Source organism: Colletotrichum godetiae (assembly GCF_030913485.1).
Source record: "Colletotrichum godetiae strain CBS 193.32 chromosome Unknown BDP55scaffold_11, whole genome shotgun sequence".
NCBI lineage: Eukaryota > Fungi > Ascomycota > Sordariomycetes > Glomerellales > Glomerellaceae > Colletotrichum > Colletotrichum godetiae.
This window is the reverse complement of record NW_026851259.1, coordinates 232,839-260,570: the sequence shown is the minus strand read 5'-3', so window position 1 is coordinate 260,570 and position 27,732 is coordinate 232,839. Positions and strand designations below refer to the sequence as shown.

At 54.2% G+C, this 27,732-nt stretch overlaps 6 protein-coding genes across 6 annotated transcripts; 4 read left to right on the top strand and 2 right to left on the bottom strand.

The window, feature by feature from the left end:
- Positions 1-1,596: 1,596 nt before the first annotated feature.
- Positions 1,597-3,276, top strand: BDP55DRAFT_547514 (citrate synthase; the record flags this gene model as incomplete). The annotated part of the gene is made up of 5 exons (XM_060568746.1): positions 1,597-1,704; positions 1,789-1,853; positions 1,918-2,111; positions 2,172-2,915; positions 2,978-3,276. The coding sequence occupies 5 exons, from the start codon at positions 1,597-1,599 to the stop codon at positions 3,274-3,276; spliced, it is 1,410 nt and encodes a 469-aa protein (XP_060432174.1).
- Positions 3,277-5,912: 2,636 nt separating this feature from the next.
- BDP55DRAFT_547752 (mitochondrial DNA replication protein YHM2) lies at positions 5,913-7,112 on the top strand (the record flags this gene model as incomplete). The annotated part of the gene is made up of 3 exons (XM_060568774.1): positions 5,913-6,138; positions 6,323-6,995; positions 7,058-7,112. The coding sequence occupies 3 exons, from the start codon at positions 5,913-5,915 to the stop codon at positions 7,110-7,112; spliced, it is 954 nt and encodes a 317-aa protein (XP_060432173.1).
- A 2,996-nt stretch (positions 7,113-10,108) lies between these two features.
- Positions 10,109-10,606, top strand: BDP55DRAFT_629583 (uncharacterized protein; the record flags this gene model as incomplete). The annotated part of the gene is made up of 1 exon (XM_060572043.1): positions 10,109-10,606. The coding sequence occupies one exon, from the start codon at positions 10,109-10,111 to the stop codon at positions 10,604-10,606; it is 498 nt and encodes a 165-aa protein (XP_060432172.1).
- A 7,500-nt stretch (positions 10,607-18,106) lies between these two features.
- BDP55DRAFT_45219 (uncharacterized protein) lies at positions 18,107-19,457 on the bottom strand. Its single transcript, XM_060567616.1, has one exon. The coding sequence runs from the start codon at positions 19,193-19,195 to the stop codon at positions 18,503-18,505; it is 693 nt and encodes a 230-aa protein (XP_060432171.1). The 5' UTR covers positions 19,196-19,457; the 3' UTR covers positions 18,107-18,502.
- Positions 19,458-20,612: 1,155 nt separating this feature from the next.
- Positions 20,613-21,405, bottom strand: BDP55DRAFT_45190 (uncharacterized protein). The gene has a single exon (XM_060567615.1). The coding sequence runs from the start codon at positions 21,195-21,197 to the stop codon at positions 20,721-20,723; it is 477 nt and encodes a 158-aa protein (XP_060432170.1). The 5' UTR covers positions 21,198-21,405; the 3' UTR covers positions 20,613-20,720.
- A 2,987-nt stretch (positions 21,406-24,392) lies between these two features.
- Positions 24,393-27,448, top strand: BDP55DRAFT_629582 (uncharacterized protein; the record flags this gene model as incomplete). The annotated part of the gene is made up of 4 exons (XM_060572042.1): positions 24,393-24,591; positions 24,721-25,028; positions 25,111-27,328; positions 27,378-27,448. The coding sequence occupies 4 exons, from the start codon at positions 24,393-24,395 to the stop codon at positions 27,446-27,448; spliced, it is 2,796 nt and encodes a 931-aa protein (XP_060432169.1).
- Between the last annotated feature and the right edge of the window lie 284 nt (positions 27,449-27,732).

The window sequence follows — 27,732 nt, the reverse complement described above, 5'->3', positions numbered from 1 at the left end:
CGACAACATCAAGATTACGTGATGACCGGGATACATGGCCACACCATCTACCTTTGCCGTGGACGAACGGAAGCCTCGTTTTATTTCATGTTGTACGGATATGTGACCGGTATGAGTTTCCTCGGATGAGGCGGTCGAGCTGTGCCGTGGGGGAAGTTCGCTCCCAGACAGGCAGGAGGGTCGAATACACAGCTTTAATTGGTCGCATGTCACACCTGCGGCGGGTCACGGAGCCTCGGAGCTGACGGGAGATGCACGAGACAGGGCTCGGAGGAGAGCAACAACTTGCGTCGACAAGTTCCCCATTGACTTTGGCTCTGGACGGATACTTACCAATTGTTACAGGATCGCAGGCGCTGAGTCCGGACATACTCTTTGACGAGGGTTAAAGCTGAGTAAAGTGAGGAAGCGCGGACTCGTGGGGGCCGGGCCGCAGTCCCAAGTGCCCGGGTACTCATTCCCTTCTAAAATCCAGCCGTCGTCTAGTCTCACCGTGAGGCGCATTGTCCTTGGCTGACGATCCGCTTCCTACAAAGTCAAGGCTGCGATGTTGTGTTGAACAGATACTTGGAGTTTGGCTTCCGACCTTCGGACGAAGAGCGGATACTCCGAGAGAAGCCGCCCAGATATCCACTTATCTCGGCTTTTCGCGCGCAAGAACGGGGCGTTGTGATACGGGAGTGAAAACTGGAGACTGGAGCAACAACAAACTGGAGTGCGCGATGCAGATTTTCCGGTGGGGCCGATGAGGGACGCTACGTAAAAAGACGGAGACAGGTTCAGGGAGATTGAGATCCCAAGATTGACAGGACAGATTGATTGGAGTCGCCGGTTGGGGGACACGGGGGACACGGGGGATACTGGACACTTTTACATTACAGCCGGTAAGGTACGTATCCTTTCGCGCCTGCTCGCCTCGCCGGCGTTTGTTTCTCCCTCGTTGCTTGAAGACCGGGAGAGAGAGAGAGTCTTTACCTCAGGTATCAACGGCGTAGAGGTCGTCCGCCACCGCAATTGAAACCTGCTCGAGTAAGGCACACCGTTGTCAAGAAGCAAGGTAAGTATCCCACCCACCTTAGGTACGGAGTAGGTAGGTAGGTATGTAGTTGGTCTGAAAGGAAGGGAGGTCAACGGAGTGCCGGACGGCGGCTGAGCCTCTCACTCAATTCCTGTACGCCATCGCAGATTGAGCGCTTTGGCGCGTTGAATACCTCGGAGGACGGTCTCGACCTGCATCTGGGGCCTTGGGCAGCTTGAGAGCTCAAGGAAAAATTCCATGGTTGGACCGACGTTGGGGGAGCACTGCAGGGCAACATGGAATCGGCCGGGTGTGTAAGATGGATGGCAGATGTACCTGCAGCGCCAAAACACCTAGCGTAGATACCTCACTCTGCCTGAGAGACAACCCGTATGCCCGCTGAGGTACATTGGTATTTCCGGCCACGCCTGTGACGTGACCCCCCGAGGGCGGCCCCCCGGTCCAAGCAGCGCCTCTGCTTCATATTTTTTTCTATCCCATTACCTGCGGCTTTTTTCTTTCCCTCCTTTCCGATCTTCATCCTTCACCAGTTCCTGAAGCCTCACGATACTCTCACAATGTCTGTAGCGCGTCTTTCCACCTCTGCTCTGAGGACTTCCCTCAGAGCCTCCCCTTTCAAGGTCTCGGCTTTCAACGCTGCTCGTTGCTACTCTTCCAAGAACCAGGTAAGCTGCCGTTGCTGTTGTTTTTCCTCCGGCCGTCCGGGCCACCTACCTCGGGTATCGTGAAGCTGACACGTTCGCATCTAGACCTTGAAGGAGCGCTTCGCTGAGCTTCTCCCCGAGAAGATTGAGGAGGTCAAGGCTCTGAGAAAGTGAGTGCATAGCCATTGAGTCCCCTTATCGCAACGTTGACACCTGCTAACCTCGCCGTCGCAGAGAGCATGGCTCCAAGGTCATCGACAAGGTCACCCTTGACCAGGTCTACGGTGGTGCCCGTGGCATCAAGTGCCTCGTCTGGGAGGGTTCCGTCCTCGACGCCGAGGAGGGTATCCGTTTCCGCGGCAAGACCATTCCCGAGTGCCAGGAGCTCCTCCCCAAGGCTCCTGGCGGCAAGGAGCCCCTTCCTGAGGGTAAGTTTCCGTGTCGCAGCAATTATCGCAATCAATCACCTTGCTAACAGAATTTCAAAGGTCTCTTCTGGCTTCTCCTGACCGGCGAGGTCCCTACCGAGCAGCAGGTTCGCGACCTGTCCGCCGAGTGGGCCGCCCGCTCCGACATCCCCAAGTTCGTCGAGGAGTTGATCGACCACTGCCCTACCGACCTTCACCCCATGGCCCAGTTCTCCCTGGCCGTCACCGCCCTCGAGCACACCTCTTCGTTCGCCAAGGCCTACGCCAAGGGTGTCAACAAGAAGGACTACTGGGGATACACCTTTGAGGACTCTATGGACCTGATTGCCAAGCTGCCCACCATTGCCGCTCGTATCTACCAGAACGTCTTCAAGGGCGGCAAGGTCGCCGCTGTTGAGAAGGACAAGGACTACTCCTTCAACTTCGCCAACCAGCTCGGCTTCGGCAGCAACACCGACTTCGTCGAGCTGCTCCGTCTCTACCTCACCATCCACACTGACCACGAGGGTGGCAACGTCTCTGCCCACACCACCCACTTGGTCGGCAGTGCCCTGTCCTCCCCCTTCCTTTCCGTTGCTGCTGGACTCAACGGTCTGGCCGGTCCTCTCCACGGTCTTGCCAACCAGGAGGTCCTTAACTGGCTCACTGAGATGAAGAAGGTTGTTGGTGACGACCTCAGCGACAAGGCCATCACCGACTACCTCTGGTCCACCCTGAACGCTGGCCGCGTCGTCCCCGGTTACGGCCACGCCGTTCTCCGCAAGACTGACCCCCGTTACTCTGCTCAGCGCAAGTTCGCCCAGGGTACGTATCCACCATGAATGACAATCCAGACTCGACAGAATGAAGTACTGACAACCCTACAGAGAAGATGCCCGAGGACCCCATGTTCCAGCTCGTCTCCCAGGTCTACAAGATCGCCCCCGAGGTCCTCACCCAGCACGGCAAGACCAAGAACCCCTACCCCAACGTCGACGCCCACTCCGGTGTCCTCCTCCAGTACTACGGTCTCACCGAGGCCAACTACTACACCGTCCTCTTCGGTGTTTCCCGCGCCATCGGTGTCCTTCCCCAGCTCATCATCGATCGCGCCCTCGGTGCCCCCATCGAGCGCCCCAAGTCCTTCTCCACTGCCAAGTGGGCCGAGCTTGTCAAGAAGGTCTAAACGTGTACGCTTAGAAGAAGGAGGTGATGATGGGAAAGAGAAAATAGGAGACGCGGCTGCGGACGCAAGTAATTTTGCGTGCGTGGAAAAGGCATCAGGGTCGCATGAGCGATCAACAATAGACATGAAAGGCAGCGTGTTGTTTCAGTCAGGGTGGATAGAAAAGCTTTGGGCGATACCATCCACTGCGCTTGTACAATACCGAGAAGGGCTGCTTTTTTACCGGGAATTACTGGGTTGTTTTAGTTACCTTGGGGCCGAGGCTGGCTTGCGTCCGAATACACATTTACGAATTTGAAGTTAACAAGACGTTCTTTTTCCTGGTCCTTGCTTCACTATCTACTTGTGACACTGACCATGGTCCATTCTTCGAAGCTTGGGGCGCATGATGATGCGACGATGTTGAGACGGAGTGGGAACAGGGGGTGAATTTGCCGATGTGCGCGCGCGCCTCTGGACGTGACAGGTACACAAGGAAAGAGCCATGCGCGCAGCGTGCGCCGCGATGGCTTGGACACGCGGCCGGACTTGAGCTATGCAAGCTTGGAGTCGAGCTTCTGCAGGCACGCGCGCACACCAGGAGTTCGTGTTACTTTCAATTTTGTACCGTCTTACATAATCTTGAATTACCACCTTGCACTGCATAATATGTAGTCTTACTGTACGAAGTGGCAATCGGAACCCACACCTCGGGTTGGTTATACCCCAATCGATGTCCGGCGTGGAAAGAGAAGTTCTTGAGGAACAAGAGGAGCCTGGTGCAGCGAGATGATCCACCGTCCGGCTCTGGGATGTAGTTCCGGGTTTGTGCAATGTGATGGAGATGGTTGCTTTAATTGGATGAGTGTGAACCTTCCACCGTGAGGCTGACGCTGTGACACTGATGGATGTTGGTGGCTGTGGATGCCAAAGGGATCGTCAATTGTATGGCTGATGAGTGAGAAATTGGATGCTGACGCCTTTGGCCAGAGGGAGGCTGCGAGGTACGGAGTCTGGGACGGGGGCCGGTTGAGGCTTTCGCAGTCGGGAGATCCCCACGGAATTTTGCGTTGAGCTCTCCAGATGGGGACAAGGCTGGAAGCTGTTGGGGAGGTTGAGAGCTCCAAAAAAAAAAAGACCCGGCGGGGCTTGCCTTTTCTTAGGTAGTGCTCTTAGTGCTTTAGTGCCCGTTTTGGTGTAGTTGGCGGAGAACCCACGGGCCAGTCCGTGGCACGGCGGACTGTTGATGCGCGGCCTACGGACCCTGTTTTTCTTGTCTCCTGCTTGAGCTTCCACAGGTTCCCGTTTTAGGAGCTTTCTTTTTCTGGTTGATATCCAATGTCGCAGGCTGCACAGCTCCCTTTCCAAGCTGTGGCTGTAATAGATGTGTACTTAATCATCTGAGATGAGGTGAGGTGAGGTAAGCCGCTGAGGAAATAATGGCTTGCTGCAGTCCATCCTCGTAAAAGTACCCGATGGATGGCTGACATTGGATGCGATTGCTTGCAGTGGATGTGTACATGCCAACAGCTCATACCTGCTTCCGAAGCTACCTACATACCTACCTACAGCTATATTTACTTGGTAGTCAACCAATGTAAGGTAGGCTCACATATAAATGAGGTCTTTTAGCAGTACAATGCGAAGGGAGAAAGGGATGAAGAGAGGGAGTCGGGTCTACTAACAATGCTTGGACAGCCGGCATCGTCTCAAGTTCTAGGCGTACACGTCTCAATTTTTATCGCATTCCCATCTCCGTGTCACACACACTCTCTGAGCGGCCGAGAAAGCTGTGCTATCTTTCGCTTGCCAGTAGGGATACAGAGTACTTACAGTTGTAAAGTGCCGACGGGAGACACGATGTGCCCAGCCAAGCTTACATACGCTGCTACAACCATTGGGGGAGCCTGCAGACAAGGGGCTCTCGGCCGCCCGTTATGCTTCAAGGGTTGGGAACTTTGAAGCGTCCAACTCTGTCTGTAGACTGGCGAATGTATCGCATGTGCCCGTTCAGCAACCATCTGATAGGTCGTCCGAGGTGATACTCGGGCTATCAGATCGGTCCTCCGATCAAGTCCAAGGCTAACAGTCCAATGGAGTCCAAAGTTGGCCCGGTTCCAAGCTCAGCAAAGAGACTGGAGTGACTGAGGTGGGCTGGGACCAAAAAAATTGAGGAGCTTCCAGCATTCAGGTAGCACACCCCTGCCTTGCCTTGCTCACTGTTCCCTTCCCAATCCACTCCAATTCCCACGTGCAAAAGGCGCCTGCTTCCCACGTCCGCTCAGTCACGGAGAGCTCCTGCTTCTGTTTCTTCTGTTTCTTGTCACTAAACAACGGCTTCCCCCCCGAACTAAAACCAAAACCAGTCCAGTCCCCCGGGCGCCTATTTATCGAACGAACACATCTCTCCAAAAGCACCTGGCACCTCGGCCTTCTTCCGAGAAACACCAACCAGCACAGCTCGAATATCCGAGGTCATTCCCAGCCCTTTTTTATCCCGCAACCTGCCGCATTTTCCCCATTCCTCGCTTGGCTCCATTCCCAAGCATCTACCCCGTACCATCCATTAAACCTCCCGCCGCACCTCGCATCCCCCGCGAAGAAGCACCCTCCTCCCTTGGTCAGGGCCCCTTTCCGTCATCACAAGTAGCAGAGCCATGGTTGCCGTCGCCACTATGCCCGCCCCCATCGGGGAGCCCCAGAGGCTGGAGAAGAAGCCCGTCAAGTTCTCCAACTTGCTGTTGGGCGCCGGTCTGAACATGTTCGAGGTCACCACTCTTGGCCAGCCGCTCGAGGTCGTCAAGACCACCATGGCTGCCAACCGTGGCGACGGCTTTGGCACTGCCCTGGGCCGCATCTGGGGCCGTGGAGGTGTCCTTGGTTGTAAGTTAACCTCCCTTCCTCAATTCTGATGATTCTCGAATCCCGAACATCACGAGTGGAGATCAATCCGTCAATCGAGCTGCTTATCGCCGCCCGTTTGGTGATGATCGATTGCTTCATGATGGAGCTCTGGAGACAAATTACCTCACAAACAAGTATCGCTGACATTTCTTCTCCCTCACAGTCTACCAGGGTCTCATCCCCTGGGCCTGGATTGAAGCCTCCACCAAGGGCGCTGTCCTTCTCTTCGTCGCCTCCGAAGCCGAGTACTACGCACGCAACGCTGGCGCCTCCGAGTTCGGTGGTGGCATCATCGGTGGTATCACCGGTGGTGTTGCCCAGGCCTATGCCACCATGGGTTTCTGCACTTGCATGAAGACGGTCGAGATCACCAAGCACAAGGTTGCCTCCACTGGCGTCCCGCCTCCCAGCACCTTCCAGACCTTCATGGGTATTTACCGCAAGGAGGGTATCAAGGGCATCAACAAAGGTGTAAACGCCGTCGCCATTCGTCAGATGACCAACTGGGGTTCCCGTTTCGGTCTCTCTCGTCTGGCCGAGCAGGGTATCCGCGACGTTAGAGGCAAGAAGGAGGGCGAGAAGCTCCTCGCCTGGGAGAAGATTCTTGCTTCCGGTCTCGGTGGTGGTCTGTCCGCCTGGAACCAGCCCATCGAGGTCATTCGTGTCGAGATGCAAAGCAAGAAGGAGGACCCCAACCGACCCAAGAAGATGACGGTCGGAAACACTTTCCGTTACATTTACTCCACCAACGGTGTCTCTGGTCTCTACCGTGGTGTTGCTCCTCGTATTGGTCTCGGCGTTTGGCAGACGATTTGCATGGTTGCTTTGGGTGATATGTGAGTTGCCCCCACCCCTTTCACTACATAACACGGGCAGAACTAATCATTTGGAACTACAGGGCCAAGACTTACGTCGAGAAGCTCACCGGCGACAAGGTCACGGCTAAGCATTAAGATAGCGTTACATGGGGGAAACTAGACCAATACCTGGAAAGGTCGTTGGACTGAGGATGGGGCTGGCTGGCTAAATTGGTCAAAGGCGGACTCCGTGTGGGGGAGCTGCTGTAGCTTACCTTACCGATAGCACGGATGAACCCCGCCGTGGCCCCGTGCGAGTGACATCCCCGGGGCTCAGCGTCTGTATCTGTTCTTCATCTGGCTTTATGCTTATCTTAGAGATTACTCGTTATGGGCTGCTCTTTGCGCCCTTGGAACTATATACAAAAGATTCGTGGACCCTCTTTTGTCTTGGCCATTCGTGATGATTTGTTGCAAGTGGATCAGGGGTAAAGACGCATACAATACCATCCACAGTACGGAATAAAGTCCGCTCGAAGTCCGGGATGAGGTTGACTAAGGTGGCTCCCGGACCGGCCGAGCGCAAGGGAGTTCGGATGTGGCCCGGGGGAGGGGACATCAAATCGAGCTTGTTCGATAGCCGCGCGGGCTGCGGTTCGATGGGAATCCACATCCGCTGAAACGCATCGTCGACGCTGGTAATGTGGTTCTTCCCTTCCCGCTGGGGATCTGATGGCGCTTGTGTGGTATTTGTGGAAACATGTCCTCTCCTTCCCTCTCTCCCCCCTTCGTTGCATTGACGTACCTTACTTCTATCAGTGTACCTAGCTAGCAATAGAAGTGATGTCGAAGAAGATGGAACAGCTTTGGAGTCTTAATGACGGTGCCACTTCCAGGGGGTGGGGGATTAAAGGGAAGACGTCGGACTCTGGAAAAATAAGGTGAGAGAGATGCTTGATCTGCCCTTTCTACTTGATTGAAGCCAGGAAATGTGTAGTAGAGTCTTTACCAGGCAAGGTCTAGCCAGCCCCTGTTGGCTTTATTCTCAGGAGCGAGCGAGGTGCTTCCTGTCGATGAAAATGAACATGCGCGTACTCGTGTGAACTTGCTGTATAATCTACGCGTGGGATGTCGTTAACACACTGTGCCCTTCCTACCTTCCACTTGTGTTCTCTTGGTCCTGGTGTACGCGTCAGCAAGGCGATGACCTCTCGTCTAGCACCAAGCTTTCAATATTGTATATTGGACTGCTTGAATCGGGATGTGGAAGGAGAGGTGTAGCCACGTCTGTTCCTCGTGAATGGACACAGGGGGGGTAAGGCCGTTTGCAGGGCGCCAAACCGTCTTCTACTTCCTTTTTTCTGCCTTCAAACTGCCGCGGGACCCAAGAAGAGGAAGGCACGGTACCTAGAGTTGAATCAATCCTGAAAGCGAGTGGTGACATGGCGCGGTTATCAATATGAAGCTGTTCTTCTGGCTACGCGGCTAACCTGTATACTGGCTCGGTTTCTGCAACAGTAACCAGCCATAGATACATTCAGGACCGACCTACGGGATCGCAACTCGGTAGATAAATCGGCCAGCATGGAGCATCCTCTAGTGACCGTACGCAAGCCGAGAAGTGGCTATTCAAGGTCACCATAGACAACAAAAGATAAAGAGAATCGGGCAATGGAGTATCAGGGAAGAAAGAAAGGTAAAGCTTCCCTGGATGCCAAAGGTCACGTAAACTGCGGGTGGATAGTCAGGGGACACTATTAGCTTCCAACGATATCCCTACTGGCCTCTCACCTTGGATGATGGGTTGGCTTGTACCCCCGTACATGCCGTCGTACGGATGTTCCAAAAACGACATTATCACCCATCAGGGTAAACCGCTTGCCCCGACATTCGGAACCGTAAGCTGTCCAAGCTCGGGACTTACATGTTTCTTCTTTGGTTCCGTGAGCAAAAGTTCAGCCTCCTCCCCTCCCCCACACGCCTCCCTGAAAGTCACCTTACGGCCTTAATGGTCCACAGGGGGGACGTCGACCGACCTTACTCACTCACTCATCTCTTCTTTGGCGAACACCAAAGTTTGGTCTGAAGAGCATGGTACGTTTGATGCCATACAAGAGTAGATGAACAATCGTCTCGAGGCTTTGGAAGGCCCCCGCTACCTGCTCCTCTCCAACTTTATGCTCCACCTTGTACACGAGACTCGAAAGGTGTGCTAACCATTCATCCATTGTAGTGGAAACTGGCCTCGAGACTGCATATACATGTATACACTCTGGGGATGTGGCTACTTCTAGGTGGCTGTTGTAAGGAAAGGTGGCCATTTACTTACCTGCCCCGACCAGGCGTCGCGAAGATATTGATGTTAGATGAATGGTAGTATGGAGGGGTGTGGGTTGGTAAAACACAACAGTCCCGAAGTCGGACGTACCGTATCTCGTATCAACACTCTGAATGCCATCTTGCATACCAGTCACCCCATATGCTTATACTACTACTCTCCCTAAAGTGTTGATGTTTTGACCTCGATACTTTTCCTTCTTCTGCTCCTACGAAGTTTCTTCCATTTCAGGCAGTGAACATTGGAAGGTAGGCCAAAATACCGGTAAACGGAGGACCTGAAGTCGTCGTGGACAAGACCTCGGAGAGCCTCCTTGGAAAACCTTGATCAGCCCTCACATGATGTAGACCCCTTTAGGAAGTCATCACAGGATATTCATAGGCAGGCCTGAATTCTATTACTCTACTATTTACCACTTAGTTTCTCTTATGCATGAAGATAACAAGGTATCTGCGAGAAACATGAGCATTTCCCGGCTCTCCCTGAACGTCACGTTAATTTTTATGAGGTCCGGCTGGCATATATCAATCAGGCAACTGGCTTGCCATCTACAAGTTCCTCCTCCTTCTTGTTCGTCCAACGAGACATATTACCGCCTACAGCCACCAAACCATCCTCACCGTTCTCCTGGCATTTGCCTCAGAGCTGAATGGCAAATAAACTCCCCTTTATCAGCTAACAACTCGCCCACTTGTTCCATCTCTACATTTACAGCCGAACCTTCTACACATCCTTCTCTATTCTCAACATCAAAAGAGACCAAAGCTTCACAAACTTAACCAAAGATCCGCCCCAAATCATTCATCAAAAAGCCATGAAGTCTCCAATCACCTCCTTTATCCTTCTCCTCGCCTCGACAGCGGCCCTCGTCTCCGCCATCAAACCAGGCGGCAAAGGCCCCATGAACATGCCGCGCGAGCGAACGCACATGTGGCAGCAAGTCGCCTGCAAATTGGGCCACGGCAACCTCTTTGTCACCCCTTACAAGCTGACGGCCATCGTCGACGAGGAGGTCAGCAACATCTGCCACCGCCTCTGGCACAACCTCAAGCGCACCGACATCGCGTGCGCGCTGCCCAGCAGGACCATCTGCGAGGACCACGGAGACAAGTCGATCCAGGAGAAGAAGCTCTACTGGAGCTTCGACGTGTTCACCTCCTGTCCCGCCGCCGCTGTCGACTCGGCCTGGTACGAGAGCACCGGCAACATTTGGGGCCGGTCGAGGTGCGGCGAGGGGAAGTACGAGTATGCGGATCTTCCGGAGTTGCCTTTTCCTTATAAGAAGGAGCGTCCGACGTTTGGGGAGGCTTAAGGGGAGTGAGGCTGTGGGAGAGGGGAGGCCTTTGGAAAGGCTTACAGCATACGAAGAGAGAACTCGGCGAAGAGGTGGTGATGCTATCAAGCAGATACCACATGGGTAGGGGGTGGGAGGCTGATGTTGCAGTCCCCTGAGGGGGGCTTAATAATTGTTCACTGCATGGCTTCTTTTCGACTTGTAACTCTTCTATCTTTAGCGGACTGCTCGACGAGGTTTCTCACCAAGAGAGCCTCGTCACATCTGTACGCCTTGATACGGATTATGTGCAGTCTCCTATGTGCTGATAACAGCCCAAAAGTCATTGGCGTAGGCCCCATGTAGCCCCTTCCGAAACAACAAAGTTTAGACCAATCGTCGCTACAACGGAAAAATCACAGTTTGGAAGGGAGTCTTGAGGTGAGCAATTTATGGCAAAGGTTTATCTCTAAAGGGCCTACTGAAAGTAGTGGTCAGGTTGGCAAGGCAGAAGAAGGGGAGATGGTAGGGTTAGAGGAGTCTATCCTCACAACTTGCCTGATTCACCACGGACGAGTCCTTTAGAGGATCAAGACATGTTGGTATCAGAGGCCGTTTCCCCTTGGGAAGCCTAGACACTTCTGATAGCTGCTATGGTGTAACATATACGTTTCGTCTTGAGGCTAGGCGAAATCAAGTGGTCTCTCCTTTGAACGTTGAACGTACGTCCGAATCAGCCCAAGCAAGGTCTCGCGAAGTCCTTCTTGCGACTGTACAAAGATTTCGACCCCCTACTAACCCCTAGTTGCCTGCAAAGGCCTTGCTGTATGATCCAAGTTCCCCGCGGCTCTCTAGATCACATGGGACTCGAAATACGTGCGGACCAAGAGAGGCATCGATGCTGAAATGCAGATATGTAGTGGCGGGTTACAAAACCCCTATCGACTGCCGATTCAGGCACGGAATTTGATAAAGATATCAAGGCCACGAAGTGTCCGAGAAGGTAGCCGTAAAAGATGTGATAGTGATTTGACCAACATATTATAAGTTATGCGAGGCCCTATATCCCGCTTTGCGTGTCGCCAGTTAAGCTTTCGTACTCTCAAGCAAAGCAAGAATGGGAAACTAACCTCGTCAAAAGGTGAACCCTCGCCAAATAACGTCGAGGACCAAGTCATGTCTTCATAACATTGCATCGCCATTGAAGAGAAGATGGGCTAGATAGCCGGGTAAAAATGATTCTCACGCCAACGAAAGTCTCCCGAGTCCTCTCTCACACGACCCACGATACCAGTTGTCAAAAGGCATTATTTCCATCTCTTCAAGTCCGTCAACATAATCTATCACCATCGCATCTCAATGCTCAAACACTGTTGATTTGAATCCTGATGATTTCTCGTCTCATCTCGTTCAATCTCTTCCCCCCGGCAGCCCCAAAAATTCGACTTACACGCACTCTAACACAGCCGCAACACCATATTCAGCCTCGCCAGAGCCACAAAGTAAAAAAAAAAACCACAATTAAGAAAGAAAAAGTCCCAAACCTCTCGCTCCCGGAAATTTCGCATTCGCGAGTCCGAAAAGAACAACAACCGTAGGTTACTTTCGAAACCTTGATTGAGCTCCCTAGCAAAATGGCTGCGTACGGCCACAGCCTCAACTATCCGATTTTCACACGCTTGACATGCGTTGGGCTGACTGATACGAAGGGGGGAGGGGAGGGAAACCCGGCTACCTACAACTAACTACGAAATAGTCTGCCATCCAGATATCGGACGACAGATCACACATTCACAACTGCGATCCCTTCCGCTCGGAGCGCCCCTTGATATCTACCAATCTGACCACCACCTTTCCGAACGAGATGTATCATCACAAGAGAAAAGACGACGCCGAAGAAGCGCAGGGCTGATTACAAGGTAGCAACACCACATGGGGATTCCCGCGTCAATGCACTCGTGAGCCAACTCGAGGACTCATCCAAGTCGAGAGTTCAAGGACACAGCTGCACGTGTGAATCAATCGACCAAGTAAGTCCGGCCAGTGGGATTCGAAACTACCTACACATGTGACAGTCCACTGGAGAAGACAGGGAAAAAGCACACCCGAAAAAAGTCCCACTCCTACCTGTCTAAAAGTCTTGAATGCCTCTTGTCAAGAAATGTCTCGAAAATACCACGGGGTCGAAGCACAGACATTCATTTCTGCCCAAAATACAAAAATTTTCGTCCCTACTTATCTTGGGTTTGCCTTTCAATCACAAGCTTGGGATGGAGAAAAGAGCAGCGCAGTTTTTACCATAGGTACACCGAACGTGGTAAGTATTCCTAGAGACACTGTGTACAGAACAGGTGTTGCCTGACATGACATGCTCATCCCTCCCTTCTTCTGCCAACCCACCCCGCAATATCAATGAAACTCGAAACGCGTCGGGCATGAAAGAAACAAAACGAAACGCATAAAATGGAAACGGTCTAGATAGAGATGCCACGAGGGAGAGGAATGATTTGTGAGAGAGAAAGAGAGAGGAAACAAAAAAGACCGGATGAACGGGTCGGCTGTGCTTTTGCTCGAGAGTGAGCTCTCCGCCGTTTCATCCAACAATTGGACGCAACCAGCGTACCTAAGCAAATGTTGTAAGATAGTCGCCATGATAATTGTAATTACGGATACAGCAACTCTCTCTCACTCGCAGAGAGAAAGGGACTTACCTTGTCCTCCCTTCTCTTCTGTGGCGCGGGAGAGTTTGAAGAGATTTTCCTTTACCTGTGCGAAGCTTATCTGTCTTATTTCCCCGTCATATCGCAACTTGGATCAGCGCCTGCTAATGGTCGCCAATGGTTGCCAATCTGCGACCGGTGGGCTTGGCCTTCTCCGTATTTCATGTTCATGACCCCGCGCACGCAAAAAAGAGGTGCAGATCAGCCAGCCAGTAATTCAAAAGTTCAACAATTGCACTGTACGCAGTCTGGCAGTCGTCCAGACTCTGTGGCAATCGCAAATTGGGCGATATGGACTCGAGGGAGAGTTGCAAGGTCGAAAGTCGATCGAGTGTCGTCGCAAATTGACCCCCCCCCCCCAACGCCTTCAAAGTAGCCACAACCGAGCCGGTGTCTGACCGCTAGGCCCAGACGAGCGTAGAATAGGTGTGCCCTCGGCGGCTTTCCTGAAGAGGTTGGGTTTTCCCTTGTTGCCGTGGAGAGCCAAGAAAACATTCAATAGTGCCCCCAGTTCACGACAAATAAACAATAACACAATGACACCCAGCGACCACCACCTCCAGACCAGAGACCTCCAGGCTCCAGGTTACACACCCCCCGGGAAAGAAAAAGCCATGGCGGTTTCACAGCGTTCTGTCCGAAAATTCGACCCGATCTCTAGCGGTTGGTCACTTGCATGACACCTAATAATCAGTAAATCATACCTAACCCGGTCCCCACAGCCCGCCGCCGGTCCAACTTGCAAGGCCACGGTGCCCGCCCGGCTGCCAGCAGTATCCTCCCCCGGGGATAACCACCTGTGGTGTTGTGGGTTGTCTAGACGGGCAAGGCGGGAAGTAAGTTGGCAGAGTTAGGTGATCGCAATTGGTAGCCGCCACGGTCATCCCTCTCCATGCCGCCGCAACCCGCTTTCAACATGGCTTCTAGAAGGGCGGAAAGCGGACACGCACCAACGGAGGGCGGATGGACGGGCGGGTTATGTTGGTGTTGCTAGCCCTGCTGCTGCTCTAATGCTCCAATTCTCTGTCTCTTGTGGCCCTCTGCCTGTTGGCCGTTGGCGTGCTGGCTGCATCGCTGGCGGCATGTGGGGAAAAATATCGTGTGTGACTGCGATTTAGTCGAGCGAAGCTCCGTTAGTGTCCTGTTCCTGTACCGGATATCTCTGCAGGACACTGGAGCATCTGCAGGATTGCCGCGGCTCAAAGTCGAAAGATGGAGACCCAAATCAAACCGCAAAGACCCGTCCAGCCAAGCAGCGCGTAAAGAGGGTTCGGCTCCGTATTGCCCTAGAATGCATGGTCAGTTGCGGGAGTGGATTGGCGTGCCAATCGCCGGTTCTCCTCCATGAGCCCATAGAACCCAACTGAACCCTTCCGACTGATCAACGGAGACTGCCCGGTCTAACGCTTCCGGTCTAACGCTTCACGATGGGGCTCCTTAACACGGGACGCCTTAAGAGCAAGGCCCAGGAAACCGCGGCATGCACCACGAAAGAAACCAGGTCTGTTCCTGGGCAAGATGCTGGAGCGGGAACTCTGGGCCATAAGACCATAATCAGAGGAGCCAGTCAGCCACTGACTCGTCTCCTTTGCCGTTTTCTCTTAGTTACTCGTAGTCACGGGGGCGGTCGCCGGCATCCCTTGATCCTATCGAGTAAAGAGGCGACGCCCATGGCCCATGACAATGGACCGAAGCAAGAAACGGCCCGTAATCGTTAGCCAACGGCAACTCCACGCAGCGCCGTCACAGGGGGCCGGGGCCACTATCATTGATGAACCCTCACCGCTTGATGACGAAGTGCCGTGTGGAATGTCACCAGATATTTCCCGGTGCTTTGGTCTCTCGTAAGAGCATGCCCGGCTTATCCCAGAGACCCAGCCAGACCCGCCCGGGTTGGCCTGCCCTGTACGCTCCCAAGGTTGCTGGCTTTTTCGAGATTCGACGTTGTACGTTCATCTCTGACTAGTTAGCGAACTGCGAACCAAGGGCAGATGCAGATTGTCAACGACAAAGAATTACGCTGTCCAGCTGCAGGCTTTTCTTCTTCGTCTTGGTTCAGGTTTCACCTTCATTGGTCTGTTTCAGGCCCTCGCCCAGCTGCTACCCCAAGACATAGTCTCACTCTCGACCTCTGCCATGTAGTACGCATGCGACCTTGTAGACAGCAATCAGCCGCGTCGATGTGATGCTGTAGGCTATCCTTGACGTTCCATTGCCGACAAGGGAAGAAAATGAGATGGCTGGCGATGTCGCGCCGCAGCGCCGTAGCGTCGTGCCGGTTTTCGACGATGGACGGATCAACGCTGGCCGCAGACCCAGGCCGCATATCTGCGCTGGTTGACGGTCTTAGGTCTGACAGCATTCCATTCTTGTTAATGCTTCCGGAACTTTTCGAAGCGTCTTGGCCGCAGCTGCAGCTAGACGGATCCCTCAGGTACGAGGTTTTGGCGAAATGCAGCTATTCGCTATGTTGTACATGGTCGCAATTCCCCATATCTTGAAATTTCCTTCAAACCCACATTCATCCCGATGGAAGTTGGAACAGCCCTGTGACTTGGGATGACGTCTGTCGTGGAGGCAGAACGCATTGAGCAATTTCAATCGGATGAAATAATGCGGGAAATCGGCAGACTCATAATCGACTTCAGCTCATTAAGCCAAATCGAAATTTGACACGAGCTCCAGACCAAACCCTATCTGGCCTGTGCTGGTAGCCCCTCTGGTGATGGGGTTGTAAACAAACGTGATGGTACCCATCTCACCCACAGCTTAATGTCCGAAAATACCAGGGTTTATCGACGCAGACGGTGCCATGATGCAAATGAGTGAGCATGCCAACCGTGCACTCTTCTGACAGGGTTCTACGCGCCATCAATTAGACCTTTCTCGCATCCAGTGCTTGCCTTTCTCGCCACTTGTTCCCAGTTGACAGCAGAAACCAGTGTGTGATGTCGCAACGAGACGAAAAAGGCCTGGCAAGCTGTAACATGGTGACTCGGGTGAAAGTCCCATCCTCGTCCAATATTGTGCGTTATCGATCCGGGGGTCGCTCCACCGTTGTCTGTCAGTACTCAGTAATTCCCGCCGACAAGCCCATCGGCTCCGGAGACGGTTATTTGGTCTTGTCACTCACAGGCCGTAGACTGATAGGAACCAATCACCCAAGCAGCAAGCTACACGGCCGGGCCTGGGGCCAGAAGTCTTACTCCGACCCTACACTAAACTCCTCGAGCCTAGAGGATGCGCGACGTGGAGCGGCTTTCAGTGTGCCGAGCGCTGGGGGAAACGGCGTCGCGAGTACCCATGGCCGATAGTTTGGCAGTTGAGTCGGGATTCGTGACCTAGCTCGACCGACCCTTTGCTGTGGCCGATCCCTGCATCTTGTTACGTGCAAACGAATTCGTAAAATCATAGTTCGTAGACTGGCGTGACTAGCATCCGCATGTAGGCTGGTATCCGTACTGTGAAGAAGGATCGAACTAGAGCTCAAGTACCCATTCCGAAGAGCTGTCAAATGGTCGACTCGCGCTCCGCGCAAGCATCCGCACTGTCTTTGGGAGGTTGGTAGAAAGCCAAGGTCCCCAGAGCCCAGGTCGCTGGCCAAGACTTTGGGTTCAACTTTCCCCTCCAAGATGGAATCGGTGCGACGATGCCACGAGAATGGACCCTCCGATTCCGTTGGCCCTTCTCTCGCTCAATCTTTCGAGTCTTGACCTCAAACGGCCCAGCGGAAGATTGCGGGCTGTACTCGTGAGCCAAGAAGGATCAACTATGGCCTTGTCTTAGAGCTGCCAAACGAGGCGACATTGGGGTAAAAGGCGCATAGCATTATGTGCCAGAAAGCGCATGTCATCGACGGCCAAGACTCTGGAGGCGTCGATTCGTTGCAGACCCCCCATCCCTCTCCAACTTTGCTAGATCCGACTGACTCGGAAGGGGGGACTGTAGACTCGAACGGCAGCAGAATGAGGCTTCTTTCACGCATGTTAGAATGGTAGCAAGCGCGGGAGAATCAGGGCCGTCAAATCCCCGCACTCGATAGAACGCGGGAGTGGAGGCACAGTGCAGGTGTATCTGTACCGGCGATTCGATGGACGATTCCGGGAGGGGGCAACCGGGGCCATTTCCGAGGACTGCAATGGTGGGTAGTGGTGCAGAGATGCGGCATGCCCCCAAGATGGCCCAGATCAACGATGGACGAGGCGCTGACTGTCCAATCCGATAGCGAGGTTTGAAATGGCTCATCGTGGGCGGCTCAGGATGCTTCTTTGCTAAGAGTCACGACCAAGAACACAAAGACGGTGAGTGAGCGCCGAGAGTCTCCAGTCTCCACGGGGAGCTCACGAGGACAATAGCGAGCTTTGGCCAGCCGAGCGCGAGTTTTCTCCAAGATCCAACCGTCCAGGTTGCTCGACAGGTTCTGTCAAGGACAGGACCAAACACCCGGGCTTCAGGCAGGCCCGGGCGTCATCCGTGGCAAGGCCTGGCAGGCTGGGATGGTGGAAGAAGCCGGGCAGACCGTGCTCGAATCTCGGTGAGTGGTTTCAGTATCGGCGAGCTGGGCCACCACCCTTTGCGTGGCACCGTGGATGGCAGCCGGGTGAGGAAACGGTCAGGCGGTTCGGACGTCTAGAGTTTGGAAGGCGAAATGGCCAAGGCCACCGACCGCTTTGTGTATTATGGGTCCCCCGGCCTCCACGACGGCGAGACCGAACACTGACCGACACGGCTCCGATCCCAAGCTCCAATGCCAACGAGAACTGGTTTTTGGCGAGGCGCGCCTCGTACGGACAAACCCTTGTAGCGTCGATCAGCTTGGGGGGAACACCCAGCAAGCTTAGGTCAGCACGTCAGCTCCCGCGGTTGCAACTTGCGAGAGGCGAAGGCGAGCACTGGCGAGGTCGAGGAAGAGGCGTCGATTAGCCACTCTACGGCCTGTCACGATCGGAGGTCGGTGCGAAAGCGATGAGCGGTAACGGATCGGCCGGAACGGCGAGGGTCACTGAGTAAGAGGAAGACCATCTGACGAGAGCCGCCCCAGTCGCTATGACGTAGAGGCGCCAGAACCTTCGTGATTGACCAGGCGTGCGCCAGCGGTCAGCCTCGGAGGAGGAGTTGGGAGTAGTAAGATCAGTGGAATCCCGACCCGGCCACCGGTGCCGATTCTGGTTCGTGATCCATCCGCCAGACTTCAGCTCAGCACAGGGCAATTTTGTCAGTTGAGTATCCGTGGGGTCCGTGTGCTTGAGGACCGATTAACAAGGTGCAAAGAAACATCCAGCGAGAGTTTTTTCTCTCCCGCCAACATCGGGGTCCCTGTATGCAGGCGACGTGCGGTGAACAGTGGATATCCTACCGGGAGCGTGTACCTGACTGTCATGAACACAATGTGGATAAATCGTACTAGCTCTTCGAGACTATTCTCCGTCGGCATAGAAGGCGACAAGGGATCGAAGCCAAATCGCTCCAGTATCGTGCTTTCGGACAGTAAAACATATCGACGTCTTGCTGTAGGACCCAGACTGTGTCGAGCTTCCAAATACCGTGTTTCTCCGTTGAGGGGCAGAGCCAGACCAGAGCTTACCAACCAGACAGAGTCGCAGTCTTGGCCCTGGAGAGCGCCCTTGAAGTCCCCCGAGTTCTTTACGAAGCCTTGAGGATGGAGGCGGTCACTGAGACTCTTCCCACAGCAGGGTTGCGCTGCCATGGAGCCACGGGGGGCATTCGTTGTGGAGAGAGAGAGAGAGAGAGAGAGACGGTAAGATAGGCGGCTCGAAGGGGTACTGTACGGGTACGGATACGCACCACACGGTACCCGTAGCTGGCTTCCCCATACTGGACCACCAAGGTATCCGTAGGGTATTCCTATTGGAACTTTGGGGAAAGCGACAGGGCATGGCTGGGCCATGCGGGACTTGTAAGTCGAAGTTCGATGCTTTGGGTACCCGCCAAAACAGCTTTGGACAGCCGACGGGCGCTGGCACGCGTATTCTAAGCGGAATACTACGTGTGCGTCGCCCAGTTTCAACGGCAGAAGAGTGATTCAGGCTCAAGAGTGGACGTGATAATGTGGAGGACCCGATTTGACGGATTGACCTGTGTGAAGGACGGGAGATGTTAGCGGGACGAGTGGTGCTGCCGACGATTGCCCTAGCACGGATGTAGACAAGACCAAGTCGTTGCGGATTAGCCGCTCCAGAAGCCTAATGCAAATTGCAAGAGTGTTGCAGTAGGGCGGGATGATAGCGGCGGGTAGCTTCCAAAAGCTGCATGTCCGGTAAATTCGCGAGATGGAAATGGTATCCGTCGATTGCGTAAGTTGTCTGCACGCATGTCCGGATGCCGGAGACTGGAGTGTCTCAAACAACGTCTGTACGAATAGACCCAGACTGTTTCTTGGTGTCTTCCATGGTGCTGCTGGCAGCGAAAATGTCCCGAGGAGGAACGGGGTGTCCGTCATGTCTAGCGTTGAAGGGCACTGGCCGAAGTGCCGAATTCAGAAGAGGCAACCTCTCTGGTTGGATGGCGAAGAATGCGAATGCCGACTACTGCTGCTGCTGCTGCTGCTGCTGCTGCTGCTGCTTGCACAGGTACGCGCTTTCGTCTCGTTGCAGAACAAGATGCCTGATGCCTGATGCATTCCATCGGGCGAGAAAAGGAATTGAGACGATGAGAGATTGAGATGGGTGAGGTTCGGCCGGTAGGGCAGGTACGTATCGCATCCGGCGGTACAGGCAAGGCCGCTTTACCCGGGCCTGCCTTACGGAGCAACTTACTTTAAGGTACGGTAGGTCGGTAAGCACGGTAAGGTACTTCCAGTAATGGTCACCTTGCCGTGCCTGACTCCCCGGCCCTGTCTTGGAAAGAGCGAGGCAGTCACCATTTGCCAGTCTGGTCCGGCTCAGGTGTGACTTCTCGGCTCTGTCGCAACTTCCATTTGGAAGCAAACGATGAAAGAAAAGAGTATGACGCTGAGACAGTGCACACACGGTGCTTACGAGAAACTGGCAACGCCGAGCATGGGGGAAAAAGTTTGAAAGGGCCGTTTCCTGATAACGCTTTGATTGGTCGATTGACAACAACCTCGCAGGGTTGGTGACGGTTCCCAGCCCCCTCCCCAGAACAGACAGCCCGTCAAAGCTCAATCACGGAGAGCAGGGTAGGTCCCCCAACGTCGAAGCTCATGACTGGCAGCGAAATTTGGAGGGCCAAAAGCTTGTTGTGATCCACTTCCCTTGGAGTCCTGGATGATAGAGAAAAAGGGCCGTGCTGTTGCTCAGCGTTGGGAACTGTGTGGGGGTGTGCAATATCCCATGTCGACAATAGTCAGGGAAGATACGTACTCTAATTGTCTGATCTTGCACAATTTGTACGAAGTACGTACTCGCCTTCCACGATGCCTACCTACCTACTTCCTGGCAAGTCCTAGACTCCTAGCAAGCCACGTTGGAACTGCGGCATGTTATCCGCCGTGGCTTGATGACTGATGCGTGTGGTGAGAGTGCCACTGTAATTACACGGAGAGAAAAAAAAAAACTGCAATCCGCGACCGCCGGGCGGAACGATTCTCGCGGAACTTGGTCCAGTGCGCCAATTGGCGTCGTCTTGTTCCAATTGACCCGGATGAGGCACTTAATGGCCGTTTGGAAGAGAGACATGCGCCGGTTGTATCCGTACTCGTTGTTGTATGTGCTGAACGCCAGCGTTGTCGTCTTTTGATCCGCCTCATCCATCCCCCAAGAATATTCCACGGCGGCGTCCAAGCTTGTGCGGTTCACGCACGTCGTACGGCGGCAATGAAGAGTGGGAAAGGGTAGGGGAAGAGCGGCGCACGCTCCATCAGGCGAACCCGAGACAGACCAAGAGCCGACGACGACGAAGACGACGACGACTAATCTATGGGCGTCCATGGTCCATGCTCAGCCTGTCTGTCTGTCTGTCTGTCCGTCTGTCGCGGCTCGCCTGTCGTTGTCGTGTTTGGGCCCTGGGAAGCAGTGTCGTCATTTGATGCCATGGAACGGCTCGAAAAATCGCGCAAGCCTCTGTTCCTATTTGCCCGATGCCTGGGCGGCTTCGGAGGCCCTAGGAAGGAAACGAAGCGGAAGCACCATTTGGAAAGGAGAAAAAAAAAAGCACTCAGCAATCGGGCAATCCAATAGTGAAGCAGCAAGCAGGCAATGGTACGGATGAGCAGATGTCAACGGGTACGGGGTCATGAAGACGAACTTACCTGAGGATTACCTACAAATGCGCTTAGCTTTCGCGGCATCTTGATAGTCAGACCAGAACAAGGTACCACTAGGACAAGGTAGCGATGCGTAAGGTTGTACGTACCTGGCCTGATGTGTGGATGTGCGGTTCTGACCCTGCCCGACATGTCGGCGACCCCACAAGACCGCGGAAAGGTGGTACTAAACTTCTAAGGCATGCACACCTTTTCTTTGGAGCTCTGCTATCCACGATTGATGAGCGAGGTATCACCGATGGTCAGCGAGCCAGTGACGAACCTCGGATTGGCGGGGGCGTGGGAGAGCCAGCCAGATCAATGAGTGAGATGGAACGGAGGAAAAAAAAAGTGGTAGCGCAGAAAGCCAATTCGCCCAGTACGCCTTACGTAGTAGTCGAAGCAGACGAGCAGAGGAAGGAAGAAAAAAAAAACAACAACGAAAATTGGGTCATCTCTCCACTTTAAGAGGTATCCACTTCGCTCCCACATCTGGGCCACACACTGCACCTGCAGTCCACTTCTTCTACCCAGGTACCTGCCTTCCTCCCATGTCTGCACCTGAGAAACCTGCACGATACCTGGTCCTGGGAACCGTAGCCCGGCGAGTCCATGTGGGGCTCTGTACTTTGTTTACTTGCGAGATTACCTTGTGCATCTTGTTTTCGCACTGTCATCTGCACTGGCCTGCTTGTGTGTGTGTGTGTGTGTGTGTGTGTGTGTACTCCGTATGTGTGTGGGAGTCTGGAGAGCAACACTCAATCACCAAGAGGAGGATGCGAGTATGTACGCAGGGATCAGGACTGTCTGTGGTGTGTTTGCACGTCCCAGCTTCTGTCTCTGAGAGCTCTGCTCATGTGCCATCCCATCCGCGTAACGGTATCGCACCTCAATGGCTTAGTACCTAGATAAGGAAGAGAATGCGGTGCAGTGCTGCGCGCATAGGAAAGAAAATTCAATGTCATCTAACCCAAGAAGCCTCAGAACCCGCCAGACTCAGGCTCAGGCTCAGGCTCAGGCTCACGACAAAGTCAAGTGGTGCACTCCGTAAGTGGTGTTGCACAAGATTACGCTGGCTTGGCTCATGGTCCGTGTTGGTGCCAAGCTTGCTTTTTTGCGCTCACAAATCTCACTCATCAATCGCGGCATCGCCCTGCGCGTCACACATGGGAATTTCTCTCGTCTGCTTGCGGCCATTTTCCCTCATTGCTCGCCCCAATTGCCGCCGTATCCCAAATATGCTGTGCACATTTTCTCCAATCCAATGGTACCGTCTAGGCCAAATTCAATTCGTACTGTAGGCACACCTTGTACCTTGCCCCCCCTGCACAATGTACTCCAATACTTTATTCTGATAGCTCCAGCGCGAGGTACCGCCCATCGTCCAGACGGGGGAAGGATGGATGATTTTTCAATGGGTCCCTCCTCTCTGGCCAGGTTGAATAATGGATCCTGACATCGTCCGGTTCTGGCCCTGTCCACTTCAGCGCATATCCTCGTTCCTACCGTGTTGTATCCGTAGGGGCGGCCCATGCAATTGTAAGGTTGACTGGAGTGCCTTCCTCACGAACCCAGTACCTTACTATTGTTCTTGTTTCTCTGTTGTTGTTGTTGCTGCTGCTCAGTGCTGGGGGCAGGCACGGATGTGGATGTGGGAGAGAGTACTGGGGCCACAAGGTACCATGAACCGATCAATGGATCCCGATGCTGGTAGCTTCTCCAGCTATTGTTGCTTTCTCCGCGACCTCGCCAAGCGTGAAGAGGTACCTTGCCAGCCTTGAACCTTGACCATACCTCACCTTCCTTGCGCCTTTCTGAGTCCTGTTTTCCCTTACCGCACTTCACCTAGAGGTTACCATACCAATAGGTGCCAGTACGGATACCTATGTGCTGGGGCAAACCGCAATATTCTCTAGGAGTGAGTAAGGTGAGGTGAGGGATGAGGTAAGGTACCTTTAGTAACCTGGGCCCAGCAACCAAGGTATTCAAGTGGGTGATGAGTAACCATTGGAGCCTGTGACGACTGACTTTAATGACGGGAAAGTGAGGCAGAGAAGCTCTTGCCTCCAAGGTAGGTAGGTACACTACGTATCTACCTTACTTGCCGCGTCGCTACCGCTGTCGCCGTCCATGTCGCGCCGCTCTTTCCTCGCTTCTCTCTCTTTCACACACACGCTGTCGCTGTGGGCGGACTAATACCGTCGCTTGCGGGTACGTAGTGGGGATCCCGATTGGGATGGATTGGCTTTTCCTTCTCAACTTCTGGGTCGCAAGGTAGGAAAGTGCAGTCGGCCGGATAGCTCGCTCGCTCGCTCCACGCCCACACCCGTCCCACGCCCATCCATGATCCACGCCCACGCCCACGTTCACGTTCATCCACGCCCACGCTTGCGCCTGCATCCACACCCACGTCCCAGTCAGTGGTCGCCTCTTTCTGGTTTGGTCTGGTTCTTGCTTTGGTTTGGATGTTGCTGTTGCTTCTGCTTCTGCTGCTCCTGCCGCTCGTGTCTGCCTCTCTCCTACCCACGGCTCGTTTCTCTTAAGTAGCGAAGCTTCCACCCGCCTTCACCGGAACGCCTCTTCCCCTTCTCTTTCCTCCATCACCCACGAAGGCTGCCTATATAGATTGCCCTTCACATTCGTGTGGTGCTCAAACCTCTCTCCTCCATCTCTCCACTCTCCCCCTCATCACCTTTTCCTACGCGCTACCCTGCGACCTCACCAATTCAGTATTCCTAGGCCCGTCCTACGAAGAAGCACAAGCAGTACCTTGCCGTTTTCCTCGGACTTATCTTACCTATCAATTCCTATCCGCGACAACAAACCACCTATTCGCGCATAATAAGCTTGAGCAGAGCTCGTCTGTCTCACTACAACCGCAATGGCCGACTCACACGCCGCCGCGGCCCCTGCTCTCAGCACGCCCATTGAGAGCCACAAGTTCGATGAGAAGGAACGCCCCGTTGATGCGCCCCCGGCCGCCAACCCCAAGGTCGAGGACGAGGAGGACGATGAGGACATTGACGCCCTGATTGAGGACCTTGAGTCCCAGGACGGTCACGTCGACGAGGAAGAAGAGGGTACGTCTCTTGAGATCGAGTGGAGCACCTGTCTTACAGGCAGTTGATGGCGCTTGCCATCGCTTCTGTTGAGCAGACGCTCTCTCAACCCCCCACACTTTCAATTGCAGCTTGCTAACATCCTGACAGATGAAGGATCCCCTGGCATGGGTCGTGTCGTCCCTGAGGAACAGCTCCAGACTGACACTCGTCTCGGTCTGACTGAGCAGGAGGTCATCAACCGCCGCCGCAAGTGGGGCCGCAACGAGATGGCTGAGCAGAAGGAGAACCTTATCCTGAAGTTCTTCATGTTCTTCGTTGGTCCCATTCAATTCGTCATGGAGGCTGCCGCCGTCCTTGCTGCTGGTCTTGAGGACTGGGTCGATTTCGGTGTCATTTGCGGTCTTTTGCTGCTTAACGCCGCTGTCGGTTTCGTCCAGGAATTCCAGGCCGGATCTGTAAGTCAACATCGCCCCACACCATTGGCACGCGTTGCCAAGGGTTCCCCCGAGACCACATTGCTGATTCCCCCCACTTCAGATTGTCGCCGAACTCAAGAAGACTCTCGCTCTCAAGGCTGTCGTTCTCCGTGACGGCACCCTCAAGGAGGTTGAGGCCCCCGAAGTCGTCCCCGGTGATATCCTCCAGGTTGAGGAGGGTACCATTATCCCCGCTGATGGTCGCATTGTCACCGAGGATGCCTTCCTCCAGGTCGATCAGTCCGCCATCACCGGTGAGTCCCTCGCCGTCGACAAGCACCGCAACGACAACTGCTACGCTTCTTCCGCTGTCAAGCGTGGTGAGGCCTTCGTCATCGTCACCGCCACTGGTGACAACACCTTCGTCGGTCGCGCTGCCGCCCTTGTCAACGCTGCCTCCGCTGGATCTGGTCACTTCACTGAGGTGTTGAACGGCATTGGTACCATTCTGTTGGTCCTTGTCATCTTCACTCTGCTTATCGTCTGGGTTTCTTCCTTCTACCGCTCCAACGGCATCGTCGACATCCTTCGCTTCACCCTCGCCATCACCATTATCGGTGTCCCCGTCGGTCTTCCCGCCGTCGTCACCACCACCATGGCTGTCGGTGCTGCTTACCTCGCCAAGAAGAAGGCCATCGTCCAGAAGCTGTCCGCCATTGAGTCCCTGGCTGGTGTCGAGATTCTCTGCTCTGACAAGACCGGTACCCTCACCAAGAACAAGCTTTCCCTGGCCGAGCCTTACACCGTCGCCGGTGTCGACCCCGAGGACCTCATGCTTACCGCTTGCTTGGCTGCTTCCCGCAAGAAGAAGGGTATGGACGCCATCGACAAGGCTTTCTTGAAGTCGCTCCGCTACTACCCCCGCGCCAAGTCTGTCCTGTCCAAGTACAAGGTCATTGACTTCTTCCCCTTCGACCCCGTCTCCAAGAAGGTCACTGCCCTCGTCGAGTCCCCTGCCGGTGAGCGCATTACCTGCGTCAAGGGTGCTCCCCTTTTCGTCCTCAAGACCGTCGAGCAGGACCACGAGATTCCCGAGGAGATCGACCAGGCCTACAAGAACAAGGTTGCTGAGTTCGCCACCCGTGGCTTCCGCTCTCTCGGTGTTGCCCGCAAGCGTGGTGACCACGGTGCCTGGGAGATCCTCGGAATCATGCCCTGCTCTGACCCCCCTCGTCACGACACTGCCCGCACTGTCAACGAAGCCAAGTCTCTCGGTCTGTCCATCAAGATGTTGACTGGTGACGCCGTCGGTATCGCTCGTGAGACTTCCCGCCAGCTCGGTCTCGGCACCAACATCTACAATGCTGAGCGCCTCGGTCTCGGTGGCGGTGGTGACATGCCCGGTTCCGAGGTCTACGACTTCGTTGAGGCTGCCGATGGTTTCGCCGAGGTCTTCCCCCAGCACAAGTACAACGTCGTCGAGATTCTTCAGCAGCGTGGCTACCTCGTTGCCATGACTGGTGACGGTGTCAACGATGCTCCCTCGCTGAAGAAGGCTGACACTGGTATCGCTGTTGAGGGTGCCTCCGACGCCGCTCGCTCCGCTGCCGACATTGTCTTCCTTGCCCCTGGTCTTGGTGCCATCATTGACGCCCTCAAGACTTCCCGCCAGATTTTCCACCGCATGTACGCCTACGTCGTCTACCGTATCGCCCTGTCCATCCACTTGGAGATCTACCTTGGTCTGTGGATTGCCATCCTCAACCGTTCCCTGAACATTGAGTTGGTCGTCTTCATTGCCATTTTCGCCGATATTGCCACCCTGGCCATTGCCTACGACAACGCCCCCTTCTCCAAGTCCCCCGTTAAGTGGAACCTGCCCAAGCTCTGGGGTATGTCCGTTCTTCTCGGTATCGTCCTTGCCGTCGGTACCTGGATCACTGTCACCACCATGTACGCTCACCCCGGCGGTGGTATCATCCAGAACTTCGGTAACCTCGACGAGGTCGTCTTCCTTGAGGTCTCCCTCACTGAGAACTGGCTCATCTTCATCACCCGTGCCAACGGTCCTTTCTGGTCCTCCATCCCTTCGTGGCAGCTGTCCGGCGCCATCTTGGTCGTCGATATCCTCGCCACCTGCTTCTGTATCTGGGGTTTCTTCGAGGGTGGTCAGCAGACGTCCATTGTTGCCGTCGTCCGTATCTGGATTTTCTCTTTCGGTGTCTTCTGCGTCTGCGCTGGTGTATACTACATGCTCCAGGACAGCACCGGTTTCGACAACCTGATGCACGGCAAGTCCCCCAAGGGCAACCAGAAGCAGCGCTCGCTCGAGGACTTTGGTAAGTTTTATTTCTCCCAAACTACCCCATAATATGTGTCTTGTTACAGAACAGCAGCTAACCGTTTCATCAGTCGTCTCCCTGCAGCGTGTCTCCACCCAGCACGAGAAGTCGCAGTAAAGAGGAATCTCTTGGCAGAGTCGGGCTTGACTACGACGCTACTTGCGCCGTTACAATGCTCCGTCGACTCCGCGGGATGATCTCCCTGGGCCTGTTGAATCTGGCCCCTATTGAGACCGGAGGAGACGTGGACTTGTGCCCACGAAATTCATCTTTCATATGTTTAAAATTGTACGATGAACTTCATCGGTAATTACTGCGATTGAGTTGGAGCGACAGAGAAGGGAAATACCCTAGTGCGTTGATAGACCTAATACAAATCGTTAAATCAAGTAAACATGTTT

Coding starts and splice junctions, on each gene's coding strand:
- BDP55DRAFT_45219 (XM_060567616.1), bottom strand. CDS start 19,195: ATGGCCCAGCCATGCCCTGTCGCTTTCCCCAAAGTTCCAATAGGAATA.
- BDP55DRAFT_45190 (XM_060567615.1), bottom strand. CDS start 21,197: ATGGACGCCCATAGATTAGTCGTCGTCGTCTTCGTCGTCGTCGGCTCT.